This window comes from Peromyscus eremicus, chromosome 8a (genome assembly GCF_949786415.1).
Source record: "Peromyscus eremicus chromosome 8a, PerEre_H2_v1, whole genome shotgun sequence".
In the NCBI taxonomy this organism is placed as follows: Eukaryota; Metazoa; Chordata; class Mammalia; order Rodentia; family Cricetidae; genus Peromyscus; species Peromyscus eremicus.
The window spans coordinates 85,154,536-85,176,154 of record NC_081423.1 but is presented as its reverse complement, the minus strand read 5'-3'; the positions used below and the strand labels follow the sequence as shown (position 1 = coordinate 85,176,154).

At 51.6% G+C, this 21,619-nt stretch overlaps 4 protein-coding genes, 1 long non-coding RNA gene and 1 other non-coding gene across 9 annotated transcripts in view; 3 read left to right on the top strand and 3 right to left on the bottom strand.

The window, feature by feature from the left end:
- The first annotated feature begins 2,232 nt into the window (after window positions 1-2,232).
- Window positions 2,233-10,314, top strand: Gfap (glial fibrillary acidic protein). 2 transcript variants are annotated; one of them, XM_059271891.1, is made up of 11 exons: window positions 2,233-2,687; window positions 3,711-3,771; window positions 3,944-4,039; window positions 5,105-5,266; window positions 6,055-6,180; window positions 6,404-6,624; window positions 7,614-7,657; window positions 7,982-8,096; window positions 9,050-9,054; window positions 9,181-9,266; window positions 9,830-10,314. In XM_059271891.1, the coding sequence occupies exons 1-11, from the start codon at window positions 2,233-2,235 to the stop codon at window positions 9,869-9,871; spliced, it is 1,413 nt and encodes a 470-aa protein (XP_059127874.1). In that variant the 3' UTR covers window positions 9,872-10,314. The 2 variants fall into 2 exon arrangements, with proteins under 2 accessions (XP_059127874.1, XP_059127873.1); XM_059271890.1 differs by lacking the exons at window positions 7,982-8,096; window positions 9,050-9,054.
- A 1,660-nt stretch (window positions 10,315-11,974) lies between these two features.
- Window positions 11,975-13,860, bottom strand: Fam187a (family with sequence similarity 187 member A). Its single transcript, XM_059271889.1, has one exon. It carries the CDS (start codon window positions 13,271-13,273, stop codon window positions 12,011-12,013), a length of 1,263 nt encoding a protein of 420 aa, XP_059127872.1. The 5' UTR covers window positions 13,274-13,860; the 3' UTR covers window positions 11,975-12,010.
- A 225-nt stretch (window positions 13,861-14,085) lies between these two features.
- On the bottom strand, window positions 14,086-17,667 carry Ccdc103 (coiled-coil domain containing 103). 2 transcript variants are annotated; one of them, XM_059271902.1, is made up of 4 exons: window positions 17,573-17,667; window positions 16,168-16,319; window positions 15,654-15,786; window positions 14,086-15,040 (listed from the first exon to the last, which is right to left on the bottom strand). In XM_059271902.1, exons 2-4 carry the CDS (start codon window positions 16,308-16,310, stop codon window positions 14,603-14,605), a joined length of 714 nt encoding a protein of 237 aa, XP_059127885.1. In that variant the 5' UTR covers window positions 16,311-16,319; window positions 17,573-17,667; the 3' UTR covers window positions 14,086-14,602. The 2 variants fall into 2 exon arrangements, with proteins under 2 accessions (XP_059127885.1, XP_059127886.1); XM_059271903.1 differs by having other exon boundaries at window positions 15,738-15,786.
- LOC131917809 (uncharacterized) lies at window positions 14,370-16,537 on the top strand. The gene is made up of 3 exons (XR_009380738.1): window positions 14,370-14,509; window positions 16,124-16,365; window positions 16,470-16,537. It is a non-coding gene; the product is annotated as an uncharacterized LOC131917809 (long non-coding RNA).
- The window catches only part of Eftud2 (elongation factor Tu GTP binding domain containing 2), a 43,966-nt gene continuing 39,435 nt past the window's right edge, over window positions 17,089-21,619 (top strand). For both annotated transcript variants that reach the window (XM_059271879.1, XM_059271881.1), the window contains exon 1: window positions 17,089-18,000. The gene's annotated coding sequence lies outside the window, so the exon portion shown is untranslated. The remainder of the gene's footprint in view (window positions 18,001-21,619) is intronic.
- On the bottom strand, window positions 20,029-20,135 carry LOC131918200 (U6 spliceosomal RNA). Its single transcript, XR_009380925.1, has one exon. It is a non-coding gene; the product is annotated as a U6 spliceosomal RNA (small nuclear RNA).

Sequence of the window (21,619 nt, the reverse complement as noted above, 5' to 3'; positions counted from 1 at the left end):
TTCAAGGCTGGTCTCTAGTAACGCTCTTCTTAAAGTCCCCTGTTTTTTAGCTTCCCAACTTATGAGCATCAAAAGTCACCAGGGCAGGAAGGAGTCCCGCCAGCCTTTAATCCCATAGGGACAATGGGACCACTGTGAGTTCCAGACCAGCCTGATCTATATAGTGAGTTCCAGGAGACATGATGAGATCCTGTCTGAAGTCACTGCAAACTTCTCTCAGGATCTACTTTACTATGCCATTGTCCAGGACGGGGGACGGTATGGCTAGATCCTAAGGGTGTCCTTCCTCCCCGTGCTGAGACTCGCCAGGGGAACCTTAGCAAGCAGGCCATCGCATGCTCAGATGAACACCATGTCCCTTGGAGTAAGGGATGTTGCTGTGACAGGCGCCCAGGCGTCTGAACCGGCTTGAGCGGGGGAGGGGGCAAGCAGCCAGGCGTTGTCTGTAAGCTGGAGACCTGGCAGTGCTGAGCTGGCCACCCCCCAGGACCTCCGTGTGCCCACTGAATGACTCACCTTGGCATAGACACAATGATCAGGGGTGGGCACACAGCCTGCTTCCCGCTGTACTCCAGGCCCCCTTCGACGCTTTCCGAGAAGTCCATTGAGCTGGGAGCTTGTACAGCACCCGGGGCTGACATCCTGGCATCTTGGGATAAAAGCAGCCCAGTCCCCTTGGGGCTGCCCTTGCCGTATGGCTCCCTCACTGGCGGCAGAGAACAAGGCTCTATTCAGCAAGTGCCCTGGAGTAGAGATCAGAAGCTCAAGCATGGACAGAGGAAGGCAGGGGTGGAGGGAGCTGAGCTGTCTGTTTTCCAGAAGCCCAAGGGCACAGATGGCTAAGGCGCCTGGGAGGGACCAGAGTGGAGGGGATGGATAGGCCTGAAGTCTCGTGGCAACAGCCTCCTCCCCACCATTGATGATGGTGAATTCTGGTTTCCCAGACCTACATATCCCCCAGAGGCCTGATGTGTGGGAACTTGAAGAAGATAAATCTCCTGGGAGAATGTGGGGTGGCCAGGGAGACCGGGTGTTACAGAAATAAAGATTCCGGCATGTACCGCCAACCCATTCATTACTACTCTGTGGAGCCCTCAGGGGCCAGGCTCTGGGAGGAGCAAAGGGAAGCTGGACCAGGAAGAAATGACCCAGCAGACCAGAGAAGATGCCAAAGAGGGGCTCAGGAAAGAGGCCTGCTGTCTTACCCTATGAGGATCCTCATCATTCCTCTGTCATCCCCCAGACACACGGCCAGAGGCCCAAGTCACAGAGTCAAAGGAAGGGTCCCAACCCCGGCCCTTCCCTCCTGAACTCCAGGAATGAGAAGACAGTGATGGTGGGTTCCAGGGAAGCACTCTGGACATCTGTTGGGAATGGGAGTCATCAGGAAACTAGTATAGGCTGATCCTGGAGTCAGGGCGCAGATTCTTCACGTTCCTAGCATTTCCCAGGCCCATAGAGAAGCGAGAGCATGCGGAGTGAGGACAGCCCTGGCTTATAGGCTCTAGGAGCTAGAGGCAGCTCACCCAACCCAGCTCGTGCATATTCTCTCTCTCTCTCCTCTCTCTCTCTCTCTCTCTCTCTCTCTCTCTCTCTCTCTCTCTCTCTGTGTGTGTGTGTGTGTGTATGTGTGTGTGTGTGTATGCATGTGCACCCACGCACAAGTGTTCGTTTACTGCATAGATGTTCATGTGTGTGCACATATGTGCTGAGGTCAGATGTCAACCTCAGGTGTTGTTCCTCGGGCACTGTTGCCTTGGGTTTTTGAGACAGCGTTTCTCCCTGGGACCTGGAACTCACTATTTAGTCAGTGAGACCCAAGGATCCTCCTGATTTTCATTCTCCAGCACTGGAGTTACAAGTATGCATTGTCAAACCTGGCCTTTTGTATTCATCCTGTGGCTAGAACTTGGATCTTCATGCTTGACAGGCAAGCAATTTATGGACTAAGCTGTTTTCTCAGCCGCTAGAGCCCTCTCTTGACCCATCTTACCAGAAAGGGGGGTTTTCTTGATCACTGGTGAAGCCAAGCTGGTGTACCCAGGGAAGCCTTGACTCTGATACAAAGACCTCAGTGGGGTGAGAGGCGCGCTCCCCATAGCTGGGCTAGGGCCCAGCTCCACCCCCTCAGGCTATTCAAGGGGGTGCTGCCAGGAAGTCAGGGTAGAGCCAGTCCAGCCCATTACCCCATAAAGCCCTTGACATCCCAGGAGCCAGCAGAGGCTGGGCAGGATGGAGCGAAGACGCATCACCTCCGCTCGTCGCTCCTATGCTGCCTCCGAGACGATGGTCAGGGGCCTGGGTCCCAGCCGCCACCTGAGTACCGTCCCGCGCTTCTCTCTGTCTCGCATGTCTCCTCCACTCCCTGCCAGGGTGGACTTCTCCCTGGCGGGGGCTCTCAATGCTGGCTTCAAGGAGACTCGGGCCAGTGAGCGCGCGGAGATGATGGAGCTCAATGACCGCTTTGCTAGCTACATCGAGAAGGTCCGCTTCCTGGAACAGCAAAACAAAGCGCTGGCAGCTGAGCTGAACCAGCTTCGTGCCAAGGAGCCCACCAAACTGGCTGACGTCTACCAGGCAGAGCTGCGGGAGCTGCGCCTGCGGCTGGACCAGCTTACGGCCAACAGTGCCCGGCTGGAGGTGGAGAGAGACAATCTGGCACAGGACCTCGGCACCCTGAGGCAGAAGTGAGGAGGGGGACAGGGAAAACGGCTAGTGAGCAGTGAGACTGAACCAACAGGGGTGCCTGTAAGGAAGGGCACCGACTGAGGGCCCGGCCTCTCAGCTGCTGCGTTTCCCCACGCCTGGGAAAGGGAGGGCTATCTTTGCTCCCTCATACGATGGGGATCTGATTCCCAAAGGTCAGCTGCCAGGGAGTTGGTCACTCTGGGCGCCTCCACACTGGGGAGGGCTGTGAGGGTAGCGAGGGCACCAGCCAGTATGTGCTCTGCTTTTCCATTCATTTGGCACTGTGAAGGGTCAGAGAGGAGGTTTGTGTCCACAAGGAAGCTCTGATCTCTGAAATATAGGAAATGCAAGAAAGAGCAGGCAGGCCTGAGTGTAGAACCCAGATGACTGTCTGCTACCGGCTTTTTTGTTTGTTTGTTTGTTTGAGACAGGGTTTCTCCGTGTAGCTTTGGAGCCTATCCTGGATCTTGCTCTGTAGACCAGGCTGGCCTCGAACTCACAGAGATCCGCCTGGCTCTGCCTCCCGAGTGCTGGGATTAAAGGCGTGCGCCACCACCGCCCGGCTTGCCACCAGCTTTTTTGACTGTGCTCAAGTCCTTTTGATTGTCATCGCTACGAAGCAGCGGTTATGATATAATCTGTCCTAAAAGATAGTGACCAGGGGGTCGAACTCTGGGGCATGGTGCTTTGCTGAGAGGCAGACAGACATCCGTGTGTCCCTCTGGTGCAGGAGGTACACTGGTGTCTGTACAGTGAGCGCATGGCGGTGGATGCGCCTCTGCAAGCCTTAGCAGGTGCACCAACCCCGATAAGGCACCTCAGTAATGAGTCAAAGCAGAAGCCCTTATCTGCTGCTTATTCTCTCAGCCAGGGCCTCTGTCTAGGAATCCTCTGCCGCTCTCTTCTCCTGCCACTCTATGGTCCTTGGGAGTGTTTTATGACAGTCACCTCCAAAGAGGTTGGGACAGGGATCCAAGAGTCCTCAGGAAAACCTAAAGTCCATACTGTGTCCCCTATCCCAGGCTCCAAGATGAAACCAACCTGAGGCTGGAGGCCGAGAACAACCTGGCTGCCTATAGACAGGTCAGAGAGATGGGCAGGGAGGTTGGTGGCAGTCCACCCAGACACAGCCCCTGAACTTAGCCCTCCACGGCAACTGCCTGCTTCCCAGATCCCCACAAGGAGGGGGGAGACAGAACTGGAGACTGTTGTGGGGAGGGACTCTGGGGTCCGAAAGGTCCTCTCCCTACTCCAGGAGGCAGATGAAGCTACCATGGCCCGTCTGGATCTGGAGAGGAAGATTGAATCACTGGAGGAGGAGATCCAGTTCTTGAGGAAGATCCACGAGGAGGTGAGGCCGGGCAGAAGGAGGGAGGCTCAGGAAACTGCAAGTGAGAGAGAAAGACAGACAGACAGACAGACAGACAGACAGAGAGATACTCAGAGAGGGAAACAGAGAAACCAACTGTCAGGATGAAGGAAAATGGAAGAATGAAGACAGAGAGACAAGGGAGGTGTTTTCCAGTATCTACTACCCCTGGAAAATGACCACAGATCCTCCCCTCCACCGTGTTCTGAGAAGCACGAGGCAGGTCTTTGATTTCTCCTCCACATCAGCTTGTGAGTCTCTCACAGTCTCCTTTCATAACGGGGAGGACGTTGAAACCCAGAGAAGTTTAAACACACACACACACACACACACACACACACACACACAGTCACACAGCCTCTCTGGTTTCACCGTCCCCCCCACCTGTCTCCAGTAAGATATGAAACAGTCACGAACCCCTCTGAAGACATGCCACGGTGGTGTACTCTCAGCACTTGGGAGGCAGTGATAGGAGGCTCAGTGTGTTTAAGACCAATTTCAACTACACAGAAAATCTGAGACTAGCCTGATCTACATGAGACTCTGTCTCAAACACACACACACACACACACACACACACACACGCACACGCACACGCACACGCACACGCACACGCACACGCACACACCTCTGTTCTCTGACCTCAGAGCCTGGATGAAAGGTATATTCATGCCTGGTTCCTGACTATGCAGCCCTGGGAGAAAGATGCTCTCAGACTCTCATCCCATACCCTTTAGGGTTTTTACTTTTTGACGGGGTCTCACTGTGTAGACTTGACTGGCCTGGAACATGCTATGTAGACTAGTCTGGCCTCAAAATCATAGAGACCTGCCTGCTTCAGCCTCCCACATCCTGGGGTTAAAGGTGTGTGCCAGTGAGCCTGGCACATGCCATTAGCTTAGGTCATGCACTTCTTCCAGTAAAGGCTGCCCCATTTCCCTGAGCCAATGCCACATCTGGGCAGGCAGAAGTGTGGTGCTGGGAGAGCCCCAGCTGTAGCCTGGGCCTGAGATTTGAGCCTCAATCCCACTTCTTTTACCCTATTAGGAAGTTCGAGAACTCCGGGAGCAGCTGGCCCAGCAGCAGGTCCATGTGGAGATGGATGTGGCCAAGCCAGACCTCACAGCGGCCCTCAGAGAGATTCGAACTCAATATGAGGCAGTGGCCACCAGTAACATGCAAGAGGCAGAGGAGTGGTATCGGTCCAAGGTACTTGTGGGCCAGCCCGCCTCTTCCAGGCAGCCCTTCCTGATCCATACTGGAGAATAAGGGAAGGAAGCTTGGAAAATAACCTATCGAGGTGACCAGCCTTGCTCAGAGAAGTGAGATGACTTGCCCAGGACCACACAGGCACCACTACTTCCCAAACTACTCATTGTTATCGTTACTACTACTTTTAACTAGCAAGTTAAAAGGTTAACTAGCTCGCCCAATGTCACATAGCTCCTAAGTGACAGAGGGGTAAAGCTTCCAGTCCTAACCTATCTCATTTGAGAGCCTGCCTTTTTGACGCCTCTGCCAGTCTGTGCCCCGTGCTCCTGAACATCTGCTGTGTGCCGGACACTCCCGAGATACAGGGAAACATTTGGTCAAGGTGATGTCAGAGTTTATATAGACTGTGGGAACAGGGAAGATGATAGGGTGGGGCTTGTGCTAGACAGGCAGCCTAGAGACTCAAAAGAAAAGGGAAGGGCATCTCAGGTAGAGAACAGGCGTCGTGAGGAGGCCCGAAAAAGCACAAACTGGAGATGCAGTCGGCCCAGGGCACCAAGTCCAGTGTGAGTTGCCGAAGCCAGTGACAGCCTGAGCAGGATGAAGGCATGATAAATCCTTCGGTTACAGTTGCGGCTCCTGGGGGGAGACCTGAGGTCGACTCCACTTTCCTGATTTTCCAGAGACCGTGTCTATCTCCCATCCCAGGCAGCTCCCGGGTCTGTGCACTGTGCCATAGGGAGACTCGAGTCCTCCCTTCAACTTCAGGTTCTCTCTCGGTTTAGTTTGCAGACCTCACAGACGCCGCCTCCCGCAACGCAGAGCTGCTCCGCCAGGCTAAGCACGAGGCTAATGACTATCGCCGCCAACTGCAGGCCTTGACCTGCGACCTGGAGTCCTTGCGCGGCACGGTGAGCGCGAGCAGGGACCACTGGTCGGATCGGGAGCAGCCGCCACCCAAGATGTTGCTGGAAGGGGACGGGGGTGGGGGGTGGGGGGCTGGGGATGAGGGATGGACGAAGGGAGGAAGGGTTCTGAAAAGTTGGAGGCGGGGTAGGGGGCCGGGGCCCGGCCCTCGAAGCCTCTTGGGATCGCCGGGTAAGCGATCAGTAGATCAGTGGCTCCATTCGGCAGAACGAGTCCCTGGAGAGGCAAATGCGTGAACAAGATGAGCGCCACGCGCGGGAGTCGGCGAGTTACCAGGAGGCGCTCGCCCGGCTGGAGGAGGACGGCCAAAGCCTCAAGGAGGAGATGGCCCGCCACCTGCAGGAGTACCAGGATCTACTCAACGTCAAGCTAGCCCTGGACATGGAGATTGCCACCTATAGGAAACTGCTGGAGGGCGAGGAAAACCGGTGAGCTCACCTCAGCGCTGGGGAACTGCTGCTGCTGTCTCTCCTCAGTAATTCCTGCTCTCTTCAGTCCTCCCGCTAGCCTTGTATCCCCTTCCGCCCCCAGAGTCCAGCCTAAGCACCATAGACGTTCAAGAAATCGATTCTGAAGAACAGATAGATGGATCCAACCAGTATTAAGTCCCAGGGCCGAGCACTTGAGTTATCCCCCAAACAAAGTGGCTGACCAGCAAGGCTGGCCAACCAAGACGGGACTTCCCATGGCCCCACTGATTTGTTCTGCTTCCTTGGACTTATTGTGACCATTATTTTTTTTTAATTCCTCTCATCTCCCAAACCTCCATTCTCCTTTCTGGAGGTATTCTGTGGGGGCAGATAACATACAAGCTCCCTGCAGACTTTTCCAGCTCCGGGAGAGTACTGGCTTCTGGGTTGAAAGTTAAGTGGTGGAGGCTGGAGAGGTCGCTCTGTAGTTAGAGGTTAGGTTCCCAGTAGCCATATGATGGCTTGCAATGTCCTGTAGTAACACTCCAGTTCCGGGGGATCCAACACCCACTTCTGCCCTCATATACACAGGCATGACAACTCACGGCTTTAATCCTGGCGCTTGAGAGGAAGAGGCAGGCAGATCTCTGAGTTTGAGGCCAGCCTGGTCTATATATTGAATTTTAGGCCAGCCAAGGCTGCATAGAGAGACCTTGTCTGAAAGAGCTGGAAGGAGAGAAAGAAAGAGGAGAGGGAGGGGAGAGGGAGGGGAGAGGGAGAGGGAGAGAGAGAGAGAGAGACAGAGAGAGACAGAGAGAGACAGAGAGGGAGAGGGAGAGGGAGAGAGAGGAGAGAGAGGGATAGGGAGTTAGGGGATTAGGGGATGTTGGCAATGCAGTCAGGCTGGCCTGGCAAAGGACTCTGAGATTTTCATGCTGTTCCTGGACCAGGACCTGGGGGTGTCCTCGGGTGGCCTCATCATCCCTACCCTATCCTCTGTCTTTCAGCATCACCATCCCTGTACAAACTTTCTCCAACCTGCAGATCCGAGGTCAGTATAATGGGGTCTTGTGGGAAAGGGTAGTGAGTTCCCACCCCTCCCCCCAGGACTGTGGCCTGCTCTTGGGGACTGGGGGCAAAGGGATCCAGGCTCTCCTTGGGAGCCTTTATGACCCTCTGCTGAGATCCTAGACAGAGCACAGCATCCTAGGGCCTGTCGCTGTCCCTGTCTCACTGCCCTGTGTCGACATCCCCTAGTCACACCCCTGCAGCACCGGTGAGGTCACCACTGATGCCAGGTCTGCTAGCCACGAACAAGTTCTGCCCTTCTGAATGTTTTACGTTTTGTTTTGTTTTGAACTGCTTGTCACTACAGGGGGCAAAGGCACCAAAGAAGGGGAAGGCCACAAAGTCACCAGACATCTCAAAAGGCTCACAATACAAGTTATACCCATACAGGCTCACCAGACTGTAAATGGAGCCCCGCCAGCGCTCGATTAGATAGATCTCTGCGTTTCAGTTATGCGTTTTCCCCAGCTTGACAGGCAGCGAGCCTCACCAAGCCTGTGTCCCCGTCCTCTCGGCCTCCCCTGGGACCTTCCCCCAGAAGCTTCCGGCCCCAGCCCAGGTCCTAGCGCGGTATAATTAGGTTATGCCAACAGAGCGAGCCTATGTTAAAGGGGGTTTGTCCCTGGGAGCTGAATGAGAAGTTCTGAAGCCTCTGAGCAAATGCCAGCCTCTGCCTCACCTCTTTCCTGTCACTAGGCGGCCCCCTTGGGTCTTGCAGCGCTCTCTGGGCAGGCTCTGTTTGATTCATGGGTCCCCAAGGCTCTGTTGCTTCTCTCAGTGCTGATTCAGCCCAGAGGATTAGTTCCCTCTGGACTGCTGCTCTTGTAGTGAATAAAGTTTTATGTTCCCTGCTCTTCATTTTAAATATTAGTGAGTGTGACATGTTATATTTTTCTCTCTAAGGGGGGTGGACCAAATTACTTTTTACTGGCATGTGGTCCTGAAATGATCCTTAGATACAGGGGAAAATTCCATTTAGGAATAGTGGCCATACATATTTCAGAATGTAATTCAGCCTTAGAAAGTTAATTATGCTGACCAGGTAGAGGTGCCAAATGCTAGACAGTCAAGGGTCACTAGAGTCCAGAAAAGTGACAGAAAAAGGCAGGGATGGGGAAGGCCCACACATATTAATCACTAACGTGTGCCACATGTTAACGTATATTAGTTACTCGCCCCCTCACTATCTCCTGGGGAAGTAGGTACTGTGAGCACTTTTTATAAAAGAGGAAACTGAAGTTCCTTTCTGGGTGCAGCCCTTGGTTGCCAGGAAACCAGGTGCCTGAACAGAAGGTCAAGCAGGCTACGGGACAGCGGCAGGATGTGCCCCCCCCCGGGGGGGGCCAGTTGGGAGTCCCTAGCCACTTTGGACAAGGCGAGGTTCTCTCTGCCTACTTAGATAGCCCTGTATTCATGACCCTGGGTACATGATGGGCAAGTCGGGAACAGGACAGGATGTTTAGTATCCCAAGAGCCCACGGAGGCCTCCTCTCCTCACACCTGCAGAAACCAGCTTGGACACCAAGTCCATATCAGAAGGACACCTCAAGAGGAACATCGTGGTAAGGACAGTGGAGACGCGGGATGGCGAGGTGAGGAGAGGGTCTGGCTGCCCTCAGGGGTTCTTGAAGCTAGACTGGAGAAAGCCTGGGACTAGCTCACGGAAGGTCCTTAGTAATAACTCCCGGGGGCTCCCAATGGAGCTCTGGAAGAAGGGACTGACCTTGAATGTGATTCTCCTTCTCCAGCCCTTCCACAGGGAGTGTGTTCAGGGCAACCTGTGTATCAAGGCCACCTGATGGTCCAGCTCTGACTGGGACAGTTAGGGAAAGAAAGGGCCTTCAAATTTACTCAGAGGAGCTTTCTGGAGAAGAATGGGAATAGGAGATAAATACAGCACAGCCTTCTCTACACGGGGTGGTGGCAGCAGCTATGGTTACTCCTACGCCGTAGTGTCAGGCACGCTGCTGAATGCTTTACTGGTGGCATTTCACCCTCCAGTTTGAGCTCAGCGTGATGTAATTCAACGACAGTCAAGGGAAGACAGATCCAGGAAAGTTGGGGACTTGCCTCAGGATGCACGGCCTAGCACGGTGGGTCTGGGAGTTGTGTCGGTCCCTAACTGTGCACTGTACACCTTCCCTGTCCCCTGCAGGTCATTAAGGAGTCCAAGCAGGAACACAAGGATGTGATGTGAGGTGTGCCCACCTGGTGGCCCCTGCCACACAGTGTCAAGGGCCCAAAGCTCCTCCTCAGATAGCCCTGTTCCCATCCACACCAGCACTTCCCTTCAGTTTTTATGCCTGTCTGCTGCCTGAGGCTCAGTCCTTACTGAGCCTGACAGAGGGCACATACTCTGCGCCTCCAACTAACAGGATACTCACCCCAAAGGGGCAGTCGGGAGGGGAGGGGCCAGCAGCTGAGGTAGAATTGCAAGGAAGGAGGAAAGTTGGGCAGAGCAGGGAGCCTTAACGGATCGTTTCCTTCATCCTTGTTGGTATGGAAACTGTTGCCAGAGCTGAGGTCTCTGGGAACTGGACTTTGAGTTTCCATAGGCTGCTGGAGGAAGACAGAAAGTCAGAGAGAAAGGGGAGGTCCCACGGCAAAGTAGCTCTAGCCAGAGACTTATGCTTCCAGAATAGCCCTGACGGATCTAGGAGTGGGTAGGGCAGACTCGCTACCTGGAATGGCCACTAAGGCAGTCCTAAGGGCCCTCCACAGTGATGACTCGTGTCTCAGCCCCTCTGAGTTGCCACACAGCTTAGCAGCCTGTGAGCGTGTGGAGACTTGGTTCTCAGCACTTGGAGGGATCTATAGCATAAGTGGAGAGGGAAGTAGTATTGGGAGGGAGTAGAGGTGGGGTACCCGGCCCCTAAGTGTGGATGCTGAGAGGTCAAGCCCAGGAAGGCTCCCCTACTCAGGCTGGAGGAGCGCCAGTGGTGGCAGCACCGGTGGAGATGATTTAGACACTGGAGTTGGAAGTTGTAGGCAACCAGTTACACTTGGCTCTGAATCCTGGGAATCAAGGAAATGCCCCATTCTCCTGAAGACCGTGAAACAGGAGAGAGGGACTTCTGTCCGTTGTCTCGGTTGTGAAGGTCTATTCCTGGCTGCATAGTCCCCATCCACTCAGCTCTTTGCACCCTGTGACTGCTGCTTCTCAACCCTGATGAAACCACAACCATCCTTTTGAGGTTCTCCATTCCGTAATTACTAGCTCTTCTTCTCCAAGCCGAGGGCCCATCTCCTTTCTTATGCATATAGATAATAATACCTACATTTTCGGCATCATCCTGTTTGACAATTTGGGAAACTGAGGCATGAACCTAGTAGACTGGTTTGTGTTCAAGCCACCTGGAGGCAACGTGGGACTGCCCTTCCACACCAGAGCACCCTCTCTCGGGCTGGTTGGTGGGCAGCTGATGGGGAACTGTGCCCAGAAATGGGGCTGGAAGTGTCCACTCCATTATCCTTTCCTCCCCTCTAAGGTCAAAAAAGGAAAGTGGGGCCCCTCCCTCTTCCCAGGACATTGTACCCTCCCCCACCCACTCCTTACCACTCTGCTAACCTTCAGAACAGTGCTGCTGCCTTTACTCACTAAGAAGAAATAAAGACGTGCCATAGCCTTCCACAGAGTGGGTCTGATTTGTTCAGAAGGCGGGGTAAAGACCAAGACAGGACTCAACTTGCTCATGACCACAGATAGTCTTGAGATCCTGAACTGCCATTGCGGCAGCTGCCTGTCAAATCCCACCTCTTACAGAGCCCTGGTGCCGTGGCCTTTGCTCCAGACCCTCTTCTCATCCCCAATCCCTAGCCTAGGTGCCACCATTCAAGAAAGTCCTGTGTTGGATGTCACTCTCTTCACCCATTCCTGGTCCCCGTCTTTACCTTCGTCTTCACACCTGCTGCTCTGCTATTCCCAGGACAATTGGAGGCCGAGGAAGACACAGCAGTTCCCTCTACTTTTCTTTCTTCTCCATCCCACCCAATCCAGGTCAACTAGGGCCCAGCAGCAGAGCTCAAGGGCAAAGCACCTCCAGGTCAACAACACTGATAGGTGACCTGATGGGTATCCGTTCACTTCCTCCAGCAATCTGAGTGTGAAGTGAGAAGACATGTGTGCCTGTCCGTGTACCCTCCTGACCAGTCTCTGACCTCTGACCTCCCCTCAGGCTTCTCCACTTTCCAGATTAGACCCAGGCCCCTCCCGTGAAACTGGGGAGCGTGTTGTAAACAATAGGCTTGTACATCACCGTGTCACATGTCCCAGCCCAAGGTGCCCATCAGAAGCATCTGGTATCACTCAACAAACATATTAGAACACAACTGGCTTTCACAGCTGGAGAAGGGTATGGGTGGAGAAGTTGGGACAACAGCGAAATGAGTAGCAGCAGCAATAACAGAAGTGAATGTTGATGAAGACCGCCGTGATGAGCAGATAGCCCAGCAGGGTGAGTTCCACAGCGGTGCGAGTCTCAGGATCTGAGAGCGAGGCTGGGTAGCGTCCTCGAGATGTTACTCCCAACCGGAAGCCAGCGATTCTCAGCCCTTGCCGCCAGCAGTAATAGATGCCTCGGTCACTCAACCGGGTGAAGCGGATGTGGAGATGGTTGCCATGGTCGATGAACACTCTCATGGATCTGTTGACACCTTTTAGGTACTGTGTGCGGTAGAGGGGCTGATGGTCTTTGTCCCAGGCCACAGCATGCTCTGGCCTGGCCCCGGGACAGGAGATGATGAGGCCGTGGCCTAGTCTTTGCTGATGGAATTGAATGGGTACCTGAGGCAGCCAGGGTCGGCTGCCCACTTTGGACACATAGTTGTAGATTGTCAGCATACCCTTCCGGATCTGATGCCTCTTCTCACAGGACACTAGGCAGCTCTGAATCAGTAGCTCAGGTGTGTGGTCCCTGGTCTTGATGTGCAGTTTCCTGGGCACAGCCCGAGAGCCACAGGACACTACATCGGGCATTGTCTTAAGGTACCGAGGGGAGAGGTCAGGGTTCTGCAGGTAGCAGAGTCCAAGGCGCCACTGTTCCCCACGCACCCCACAGCGGTCACAGGGGGTCCACTCCCAGAAGGTAGTAAAGACATGGAGGCTCCCATAGTATTCATCCGGCAACGGCTCCTGGCCCCTGTCCTTGAAGGTGGCTACCATTCCCTCATTGCTTTGGATGTCCACATCATAGGCATAAAAATAGTCCCCCTTACGGCTGCCACAAAAATATAGGCCTGAGTCTTCTGGCTGGGCCCGGAAAACCAACAGGCTGAACATGCGGATGCTGAAGCGGACCAGCATGCTGCTGCCTACTCGAACATGAGCCGCCTCTGTGAGCAAGCGCCCACCGAAGTCTGTCAGCACTGTGGTGTGGCTGCTTCCCAGGTGCTTTTGGTAATACCAGACCACAGCCGAAACATCCTCAGGTTTGCAGTGGCAGGGGAGCTCGAAGCTCATGTCAGCCAGATAGGCCGCGTTATCAAACATCAGGAAAGCCGGGCAGGGCGTCCTCTGAAAGATGTTCTCCTTCTCCACGATCTCAAAGGCCTGGAGACTACCCCAGGCCCACAAGAGCACGGTAGTGTGGGCCAGCCTCATGCTTGTAGGAAGGAGGATCTTGAGGGGGCAGGGCAAAACCCAAGGCACCAAAGACCTATGGCTTTTTCGAAACGACTGCCGAGAGGGGGCTGCTATATAAAGAGAGGTTCAAACATCCAGTGAACGAGGCCCGAAACTGCAGAGGAAAGAGCCGTGGCAAGGCATTTATTCCCAGCTGATGCACAAGATGCTGTTCTAATGCACCAGGGCCGATCTCCAGGGAAAATCATTCTAGAACCTGGCACTCTCTCACCTTTCTAGAACACTGGCATGCGCCCAAGAATGGGTCAAGGGAAACCAGAGTGAGCTGTAAGCGCCCTCCGCCCCGCCTGCCCGGGACAGCATCCTTTCCTCAACCTGAGGGATAACACAAACCCTCTCTTGCACAGCTGGTCATCTGGGATGCTGGCCAGACCTGAGCCAATAGATTGGGAATTTCCCAGGCTCAACCTGTGGAAAGAACTAGGTCTCTGGGGGAAAACTCTGCATCTCAAATGAAGGAGTCTTTGCTTGTTATTGATTGGCTGTTCATTCACTGGCTTTGGGTTATAAATATTCTGGTTAAGAGTTATGATCAGTGCTTATCTTTCATTAGTGGTCAGTGAGTTTACTTTTTTTTTTTTTGTTTTTTTGTTTTTCTAGACAGGGTTTCTCTGTCTAGCTTTCGTGCCTGTCCTGGATCTCACTCTGTAGACCAGGCTGGCCTCAAACTCACAGAGATCCGCCTGGCTCTGCCTCCCGAGTGCTGGGATTAAAGGCGTGCGCCACCACCGCCTGGCTGAGTTTACTTTTTTTTTTTTTTCCTCTAGGAGGAAGCTCTGTGTGGCCAGAATTTAGATGAAAACACACCCACCTCTCAAGGATAGGGACATAGCAAACTCAAAAGGTAGGTAGCAAAACACCCTCAACCGATTGGGTCCTTGGTATCCTGGGGATCCACATAGATAAGATTATGACTTGGAGAAGTGGGCAAGCCCACTACCTGAAAAGGGAAGTGGGTGTGGGTTTCTCCCAACACTTCTTTCAATACTTCTATGAAACCCCAAGACAACCACCACAAAATGCGTTCCTAGGGGGCTGGTGAGATGGCTCAGTGGTGAAGAGAACTGGTTTCTCTTCCCGAGGACTGGGGTTGGTTTGATTCTGGCACTCATACGGCAGCTTACAACCATCTGTAACTGCACCCTCTCTGACCTCCTCAGGCACTGGGCACGCACACGGTGGACAGACATACAGGTAGGCAAAACACTCATACACGTAAAATGAAACCAGTCTTTTTTAAAAACGCTTTCTGAGACCCCGGGGGAACGCTGAGGGCAGCCAGTCCCATCAGTGGACCCCATACAGCCCTAACAGCCTCTGTAGGAGCTCCTCCTCTCCCGGTAGGCCAGCAGATGGCTCCTCCACGCTGAGCGCCCCCTGCGTGGGCCCGGTGGTGCCCATGGCCTGCAACTTCTCAAACAAGCGCTGGCAGCCCTCTCGCTCGGCAGGGCTCAGCAGGCTCAGGTTCAAGGTGAACCGTCCAGTGCTGGCCAAGCTGTGCAGAATCCCTAGCACTGCCGCCCGGTCACTTAGCTTCACATGCTCAGCCAGTGCCACCAGCAGCTCCCCGAGAAGTCCAAAGCCCACATCATTCTGGAAGAGGTGGCCCAGCTCGGGACCACCAAGCTGAAGCAGGGCTTGGTAGCGCTCTGGCCCACTTCTTAAGTGTCGCCGCCAATCACGGTAAAACTCGGCAGAGGTTGCAGGCTGGAAGGGTGATTTCTCCTGCATTACAAAGGGAAGCAGGTCCAGAGCTCATCTGGCCGCTCTGCAACTGTGATGGGAGGGGGGTTATGGGTTTTCATCTTAGTGCTGCAACTATTCTCTGAGCTCTGGGAAGGCTGGCCTCTGCGGCCTCATTTTCAGATGAGGGAGCTGGGGATGAAAGGAGGGAGGGCGGGCCCAAGGAATCCAGGCTATGATTTGAAGGTCTCATTTGTACTTGGATTTTCCTCCTGAGACAGGAAACATAGTTCTTGGCCTTTTACAGTTAAGTCAGAGATTGCTCTGAGAAAATTGGGGAGTTTACTGTAAATCTCTGGCAGAGAAAAAGGAACTCAAAGTAAGAGTCAAGGGTCTGACAGGCTGGGTCCCTCTCTAATAACGCCACAGGGTCATTCTACTATTTACCACTGACCTGAGACGGAATGTTAAAGGACTGCTGAGCCCAATTCAACTCAGTCCCACCATCTGATTGCTGTTCTGGGATTAGAGGGGAAAAGTCTGTTTCTGTTGGCTTCCATGAGACATAAGGAAGTGATATGTGTTGTAAGCAGACAAGGTCAAAGCTTTAGCACAGAGAAATCCTGCTGGGCTAGAGAGGCTGGCCCACACCTACCTGGGGTATTTCAGTGGCCACATCCTGAAAAGTCCTTTCCCTAGTACTGTGACAGTTCCACGGCACAGTTCTTTTTCCTCTCACCTTGTCCTTCTGTTCCAGAGGTTTCAGGTGTGATGCAAGGACAATACCTCTGGGCCAAAGATAGAGATTGAAACTTAATGTTTCTCTGAGTGTGAGGAAGCTACTCGGCCAGGCTTGTTGACAGGAAATAGGGCGGCCACTACAACAACAACGGTAGCCTGGATAACTAAAAGTCCTCATACACCTCGAACGGGCTAGATATTGTGCTCGGAGTCTTACATGCAATCACTCCCAGAGTTGTAACAGCCATTTCTCTCTTTTACAGACAGAACTGGGTCTCAGCTAGGGTAAGGAGCTTGGGTGAGATCACCGAGTAGTAGAGGGTGGGGGCAGGACAGAAGCCCAGAATGATCTGAATCTAGACTGCTTGCTTTTAACTTCTGTAGCCCACCATGACAGAAGGGCCTGCTGAAAACCGCTGCAAGCCAACCTGAACTCCTCGTAGGAAGGCACTCTTTGTTCGACGGCCCGTAACTTGGCAGCATTCTCTCTTTTATACTTCTCGTCAGCAGCAAGTGCAGCCTGCAGCTCTTTCTCCAAAGTCTTGAAGTTGATTGCATCATTCTTTTCCATGGCTAAGGCCTGGGAAGGCAAGAGGAATGAGCATCAGCAGAGGTTCAGTATCAGGGTAAACACGATGCCTTGGGATTCTTAGCCAGAAAGGTGAAACAACCCAAAGCAATCCGATACGTATCCTGGAGTGCTACAAAAGCCTAGTTTCCTCCTTTACAGATCAAATGGAATTGCATGATGAAGACGTATTCAAGGCTTCTCACGGAAAACAGAACAGAAAGCTTCCAGTTTGAAGTCTTCATTTTGTTCTCTCCTTCTAACAGTATTTTAGACGCTAAGGGCTAGCACAGCGGTAGAAGTTTGCCTAGTGAATGCAAGACCTTGGGTTTGATGTCCAGCACCACCACAAAGCAATTAATTGGGGGGGGGTGTTTCAGCTGAGAAAGCATTTAGATCTCAGAATTCTGAACCTTCATTCTTTCACATAGGATTTCTCTATGGCAGGTTGGTGCCACAAAGGAAAACAGAGAGAGAGAGAGAGAGAGAGAGAGAGAGAGAGAGAGAGAGAGAGACTCTTATTAGTTACTCTTGAGCTCAAGGGCAAAATTTCACACTTCACTAAGTATTTTTAATGGAGGAAAAAAATACTTTCACCTAAACCAAAATCAATGACTAAGCAGGGGGTCGAGGAAATGCGGCAGAAGAGAAAAAGCTCAGTAGCTTCCATCCTCAGGGGGGAAAAGGTCAATGCTCTACATTCCCAAATCCCTGACCAATGGAGGGCTGCAGGCACTGGTTGTGTGGTGTGTGGGCATTATCTCCAGCTCCACCACTGAAGCCTCCCGGTATGAGTCTGACCCGCTATTTTCAAGGGAATCTATGTGCTCCAGTCTGGGCTCTGACATTTACTTATGAGATTCCTCTCCACCTCAGAAGCCTGGTGAGCCCGAACTAGATATCGTAGTTCACTCATGATCAGCCCCAAGGCAGGAAATGAGCTGGTCCGCAAGCAACTCCACAACCACCCCCGCCGACCCCAACGATGGGAAGTGGAGTGCGGAGTGGGCTGTTAGCAGCCCAGCAACTGGACTCAAGTGTCTCAGATCCTAGCCAATCATTTTTTTGGAGGGTGGTGGTGGTGTCTAGCTATGTAGTCCAGACTGTTCTCTCCAAAACATCTGAGCTCATGATCTTTCCTCTAGGCTCAGCTTCAGGAGCAGCTGAGACTCCCACCACCCGTCCACCTCCCTGACGAGTTCTAAGCCTTCTCCAATCATAAAATGACTAGAATTATCCCCTTTACACTGTCCCTAGACCCTCACCCAGCAGCCCTTGTTTTCTTTGGGAGGAAAATTCCCGATCTGTTAGAACGCCTGTGTATCGCCCTCCCAACAGCGGTTGTCGCCTAGCAACAGCTCCACTAGCCTGCCCACGTGGCCCGCCCGAAGGCCCTTCCCTTTCAGGGTGTCCCAAGGCGCCTGATCAGAATCGTGAATCCTCCGGCCTTGCTTTTCTTTGGAGCAGTTTACGCTTTGTTTTGAGGAGCAACAAGTCGGTCTGTCCCGTTTCTCTCTCCGAAGCCAGCATTTCTCGAAGCTGTTTTTCAGGCAGAGGGCTGTCCTCCGAGGAGCAGCGGGCCGGCGACGCGCTCGGGGTCCTTCCTGGCGCCGGGCGCCGGCGTTGTCGCGGCGTGCAGCGGAAGCGCGGGCTCAGGCGGCGGACTCGGAGCGCTCGAATGAGCAGGCGGCGGGTGAGCTGGCCGGGGAAGGGTGCTGTGGGAGGTTGGGAGAACATGAGCTTGGGAAGAGGCGATTTATATAGTATTTATCCCTTTCGCTTCATACAGGGGTAAATTGGAGCCTGGAGTGGGAAAGGGAGTGAAAGACACCCCCCCCCCCCCAACCACACGCGCTCACTGATGATTCCGGGGTTTCCTCGTTACCCTGCACGGTTTAAATCCTGTCCATGGGTAGGGGCGGCGCTCTAACGACCCAGACCCCTGCCATTCCCCCTCCCATCGGTGTCTCCGTCACCGCCAAGTTTTCCCGACCTTCAAAATAATAGGCATCCGAGCTGACTGTGATGGCTAACGCCTGTTTCTCCTGCTCTGGAGATCGAGGCAGTAAGATTGTTGCAGGTTCAAGGCCAGCCTAGGCTAAGCAATGAGTCTGGTTCAAAAAACCCAAACAGAAAAGATTCAGTATTCCTTTGAGAATCTGCGTTGTAGCGGGAAAATGCAGGTTTAGTACTTAGAGACTAGCCTTGCTTAACTATGTCATTAATTCCCATTAACCACCCCCCCACCCCACCCCCAAATAACCCCAACAAATCTTGTTGAGGGCCCATTAGGGGTCTGTTTTGTGCTTTGCACTGATTTTGGGTTTTGGCTCCGATTTTATTATTAACGTCTATCAGTAGCAAATATACACACCTGTTCCCCAAGTACTATTCAAGCAAAGGCTTTATTTGCTTAGGCTGGGGATATAACCCAGTGGTGGAATGTTTAGTAGAGTGTGAGGCCCAGGATTTGATCCTAAGCACCCTAACACACACATACATTAGTGTAAGGGGGAATTTTTAGAGTGACAAGCAGGTGATATTAAAGGAGAAATGAGTTAACAAGGTATAAATAGCCGGAGGATGATGGGAATGACAGGTACAGTGGTTCTGAGGCAGAAATGAGCCTGGCTTGTTTAGTAAACAACTTTCTGTAAAAGTTTGTGCCATCGCTTGATGGGAGTTTTGGGAGAATGAAATGAATATAAATATGGTAGCATCTTAGAAATAAAAACAATACATATGTCAGAGTTTCTATTAATGATTTACATTTAATTACCAGATTACTAGATTAGCACTCTAAATTTGTATTTTATTTACAGTCAGTACTCAGCATATTTCCTTAAGGTATTCATTCCACTACAAGAAATATCAGAATTTCAAACTTAAAAATTCCATTCAGTTGACATTATTAAATTACTGTTTGCGCATGGTGCTGTCTGGGGTGTTGGCAGGTGAGCACAAAGAAGCACAGGGATTCTCATACTCAGGAATGGTCACATTGTATGCTCACCAACATTTTGTTTGTTGGGTTGGGTTTTGTTTTTTTTTTTTTTTTTTTTTTTTTTTTTGGTTTGGTTTGGTTTGTTTGTTTGTTTGTTTGTTTTGGCTTTTGGAGACAGGGTTTCTCTATGTAGCCATGGTCATCCTGGAACTTGCTCTGTAGACCAGATTGGCCTTGAACTTAGAATTTAGAGATCCGTCTGCCTCTGCCTCAACCTGCCTCTGCCTCCCAAGTGCTGAGATTAAAGTCCTGCACCACCACTGCCTGCCTGGCTGTTGTGTTTTGAGACAGGGTCTCTCATATATCTCAGGGTGGCCTCTAGCTCACTATGTAGGATTACAGGTGTAAGGCTCCATGCCCAACTAATCATACTGTGTGTGTGTGTGTGTGTGCGCGCGCGCGCACGCACATATTTTTGTGTAGTGAGTAAGGGTGCAAGTGTGCTGTAGTATACAGGTGGAGGTCCGAGGCCAGCCATTGGAATTTGGTGCTCATCTTTTGACCTATTTTGAGATAGGGTCTCCTTATCACTGCCAGAACCAGGCTAGCTGGCTCTTGAGCTTCAGAAGAATCTCTGCTTCCCATTTCCTGTAGGCCTTCTATAATTACAGATACTTGTGCAACTGCATCTGGCTTTGTGAACTTTTACCCACTGACATCTCCTTGGCGCCTTTAAAAGTTTTTTTTTTTTTTTTTTTTTTTTTTTTTTTTTTTTTTTAAAATATGGAACGCTTCACGAATTTGCGTGTCATCCTTGCGCAGGGGCCATGTTAATCTTCTCTGTATCGTTCCAATTTTAGTATATGTGCTGCCGAAGCGAGCACTTAAAAGTTTTTATGCCTTGACTATTCACTCCATTTTTCTACTTGAAGAAATATAGAGAGAGGTAAAGTGACTGCTCTGAGCTATGTCATTGTTAGAGATGAGGTTAAGATGTGACGAATCAGTCTTTAACCCCCAGGCTGATGCTTTGCGAACTGTAGAGTTGTTGGTGAGAGTAAGAAATAGTTAACTAGCATTTGGGATAGAAAATACTGATGAAAGTGCAAAAGGTTAGAGCATCACAGAGAAATGAGACACTGGAGGTCTGGGAAAACTTGAAGGAAATGAGATTTAAACTGTTCCTTTGAACAGAATTTCAGTAATTGAAGTGAGAAAAAAATCCACAATTCTTATTCATTACATAGGAAAATGAGTAATTTTATAATGAAAAGCCTGTCAGCTGCCACCTTAATTGAGGGATCAAAGTTAGCATCAATAAGGACAAGTTGGAATTGTGTACCGAAAAGAGCACAGCATCCCTCTGTGATATCCCAGCTCCGGATGCGCAACCTGAGTGTAATATAGGCAAGCAAATGCACATGAAGGGATATTCTACAAAATCATTGGTTTGTAATCTCCAAAAGTGGCATAAAAATCAAGACTAAAAAACTGTTGTAGATTAAAAGAATGTAGTACCTCAGTGCAAGCATATGATCCTGGTTTGCATCCTTGACTGTGTAGTTCATTTTTGAAACAGTTTGTCAGACCTGTGTATTAGGTAGAATAGTCTGCCAGTATTAATTTTCTGATTTTGATGATTGTATTGTGATGTTTTGAGAATGTTAGTATTAAAAAAAGAAGTGATCAGCACGGGAGTTTTGACCTGCTCTGTTTCCAACCTGGGCCGGTTCACCCCTCCTTAGGCAACCTGGTGGTCCCCTGCTCCCGGTAGGTCACGATATTGATGCCAAACTTAGTGCGGACACCCGATCGGCATAGCGCCTTTAATCCCAGCACTTGGGAGGCAGAGGCAGGTGGATCTTTGTGAGTTCGAGGCCAGCCTGGTCTACAGAACGAGATCCAGGAAAGGTGCAAAGCTACACAGAGAAACCTTGTCTCGAAAAACCAAAATAAATAAATAATAAAAAAAGAAGTGAGAGGCTAGAGAAATGGCTCAGCAGTTAAGAGCACTTGCTAGGCAGTCATGAAGACTGGCGATCAGATCCTAGTACCCATGTGACAATCCTTGTGTTCCCCAAAGGATCCAATGCTGTCTTTGATACATGTGCATACAGTCACACATAGACACACACAGACATGTACACACATACAAATAAATTTAATTGAGTAAATACATTTAGAAAAGGGGAGGGTGGACTGGGCACAAGTTACCTGTTATGTCAGCTTGGGAGGCAGAGGGAGAAGATCTAGAGTTCAAGGCCAGTTTGGGTAGCAGTGACCCTGTCTTTAAAATTAAAAATAAAGCCAGGTGGGAATGGGGAGATGGCTCAGTGGTTAAGAGTACTAGCTACTCTTTCAAAGGACC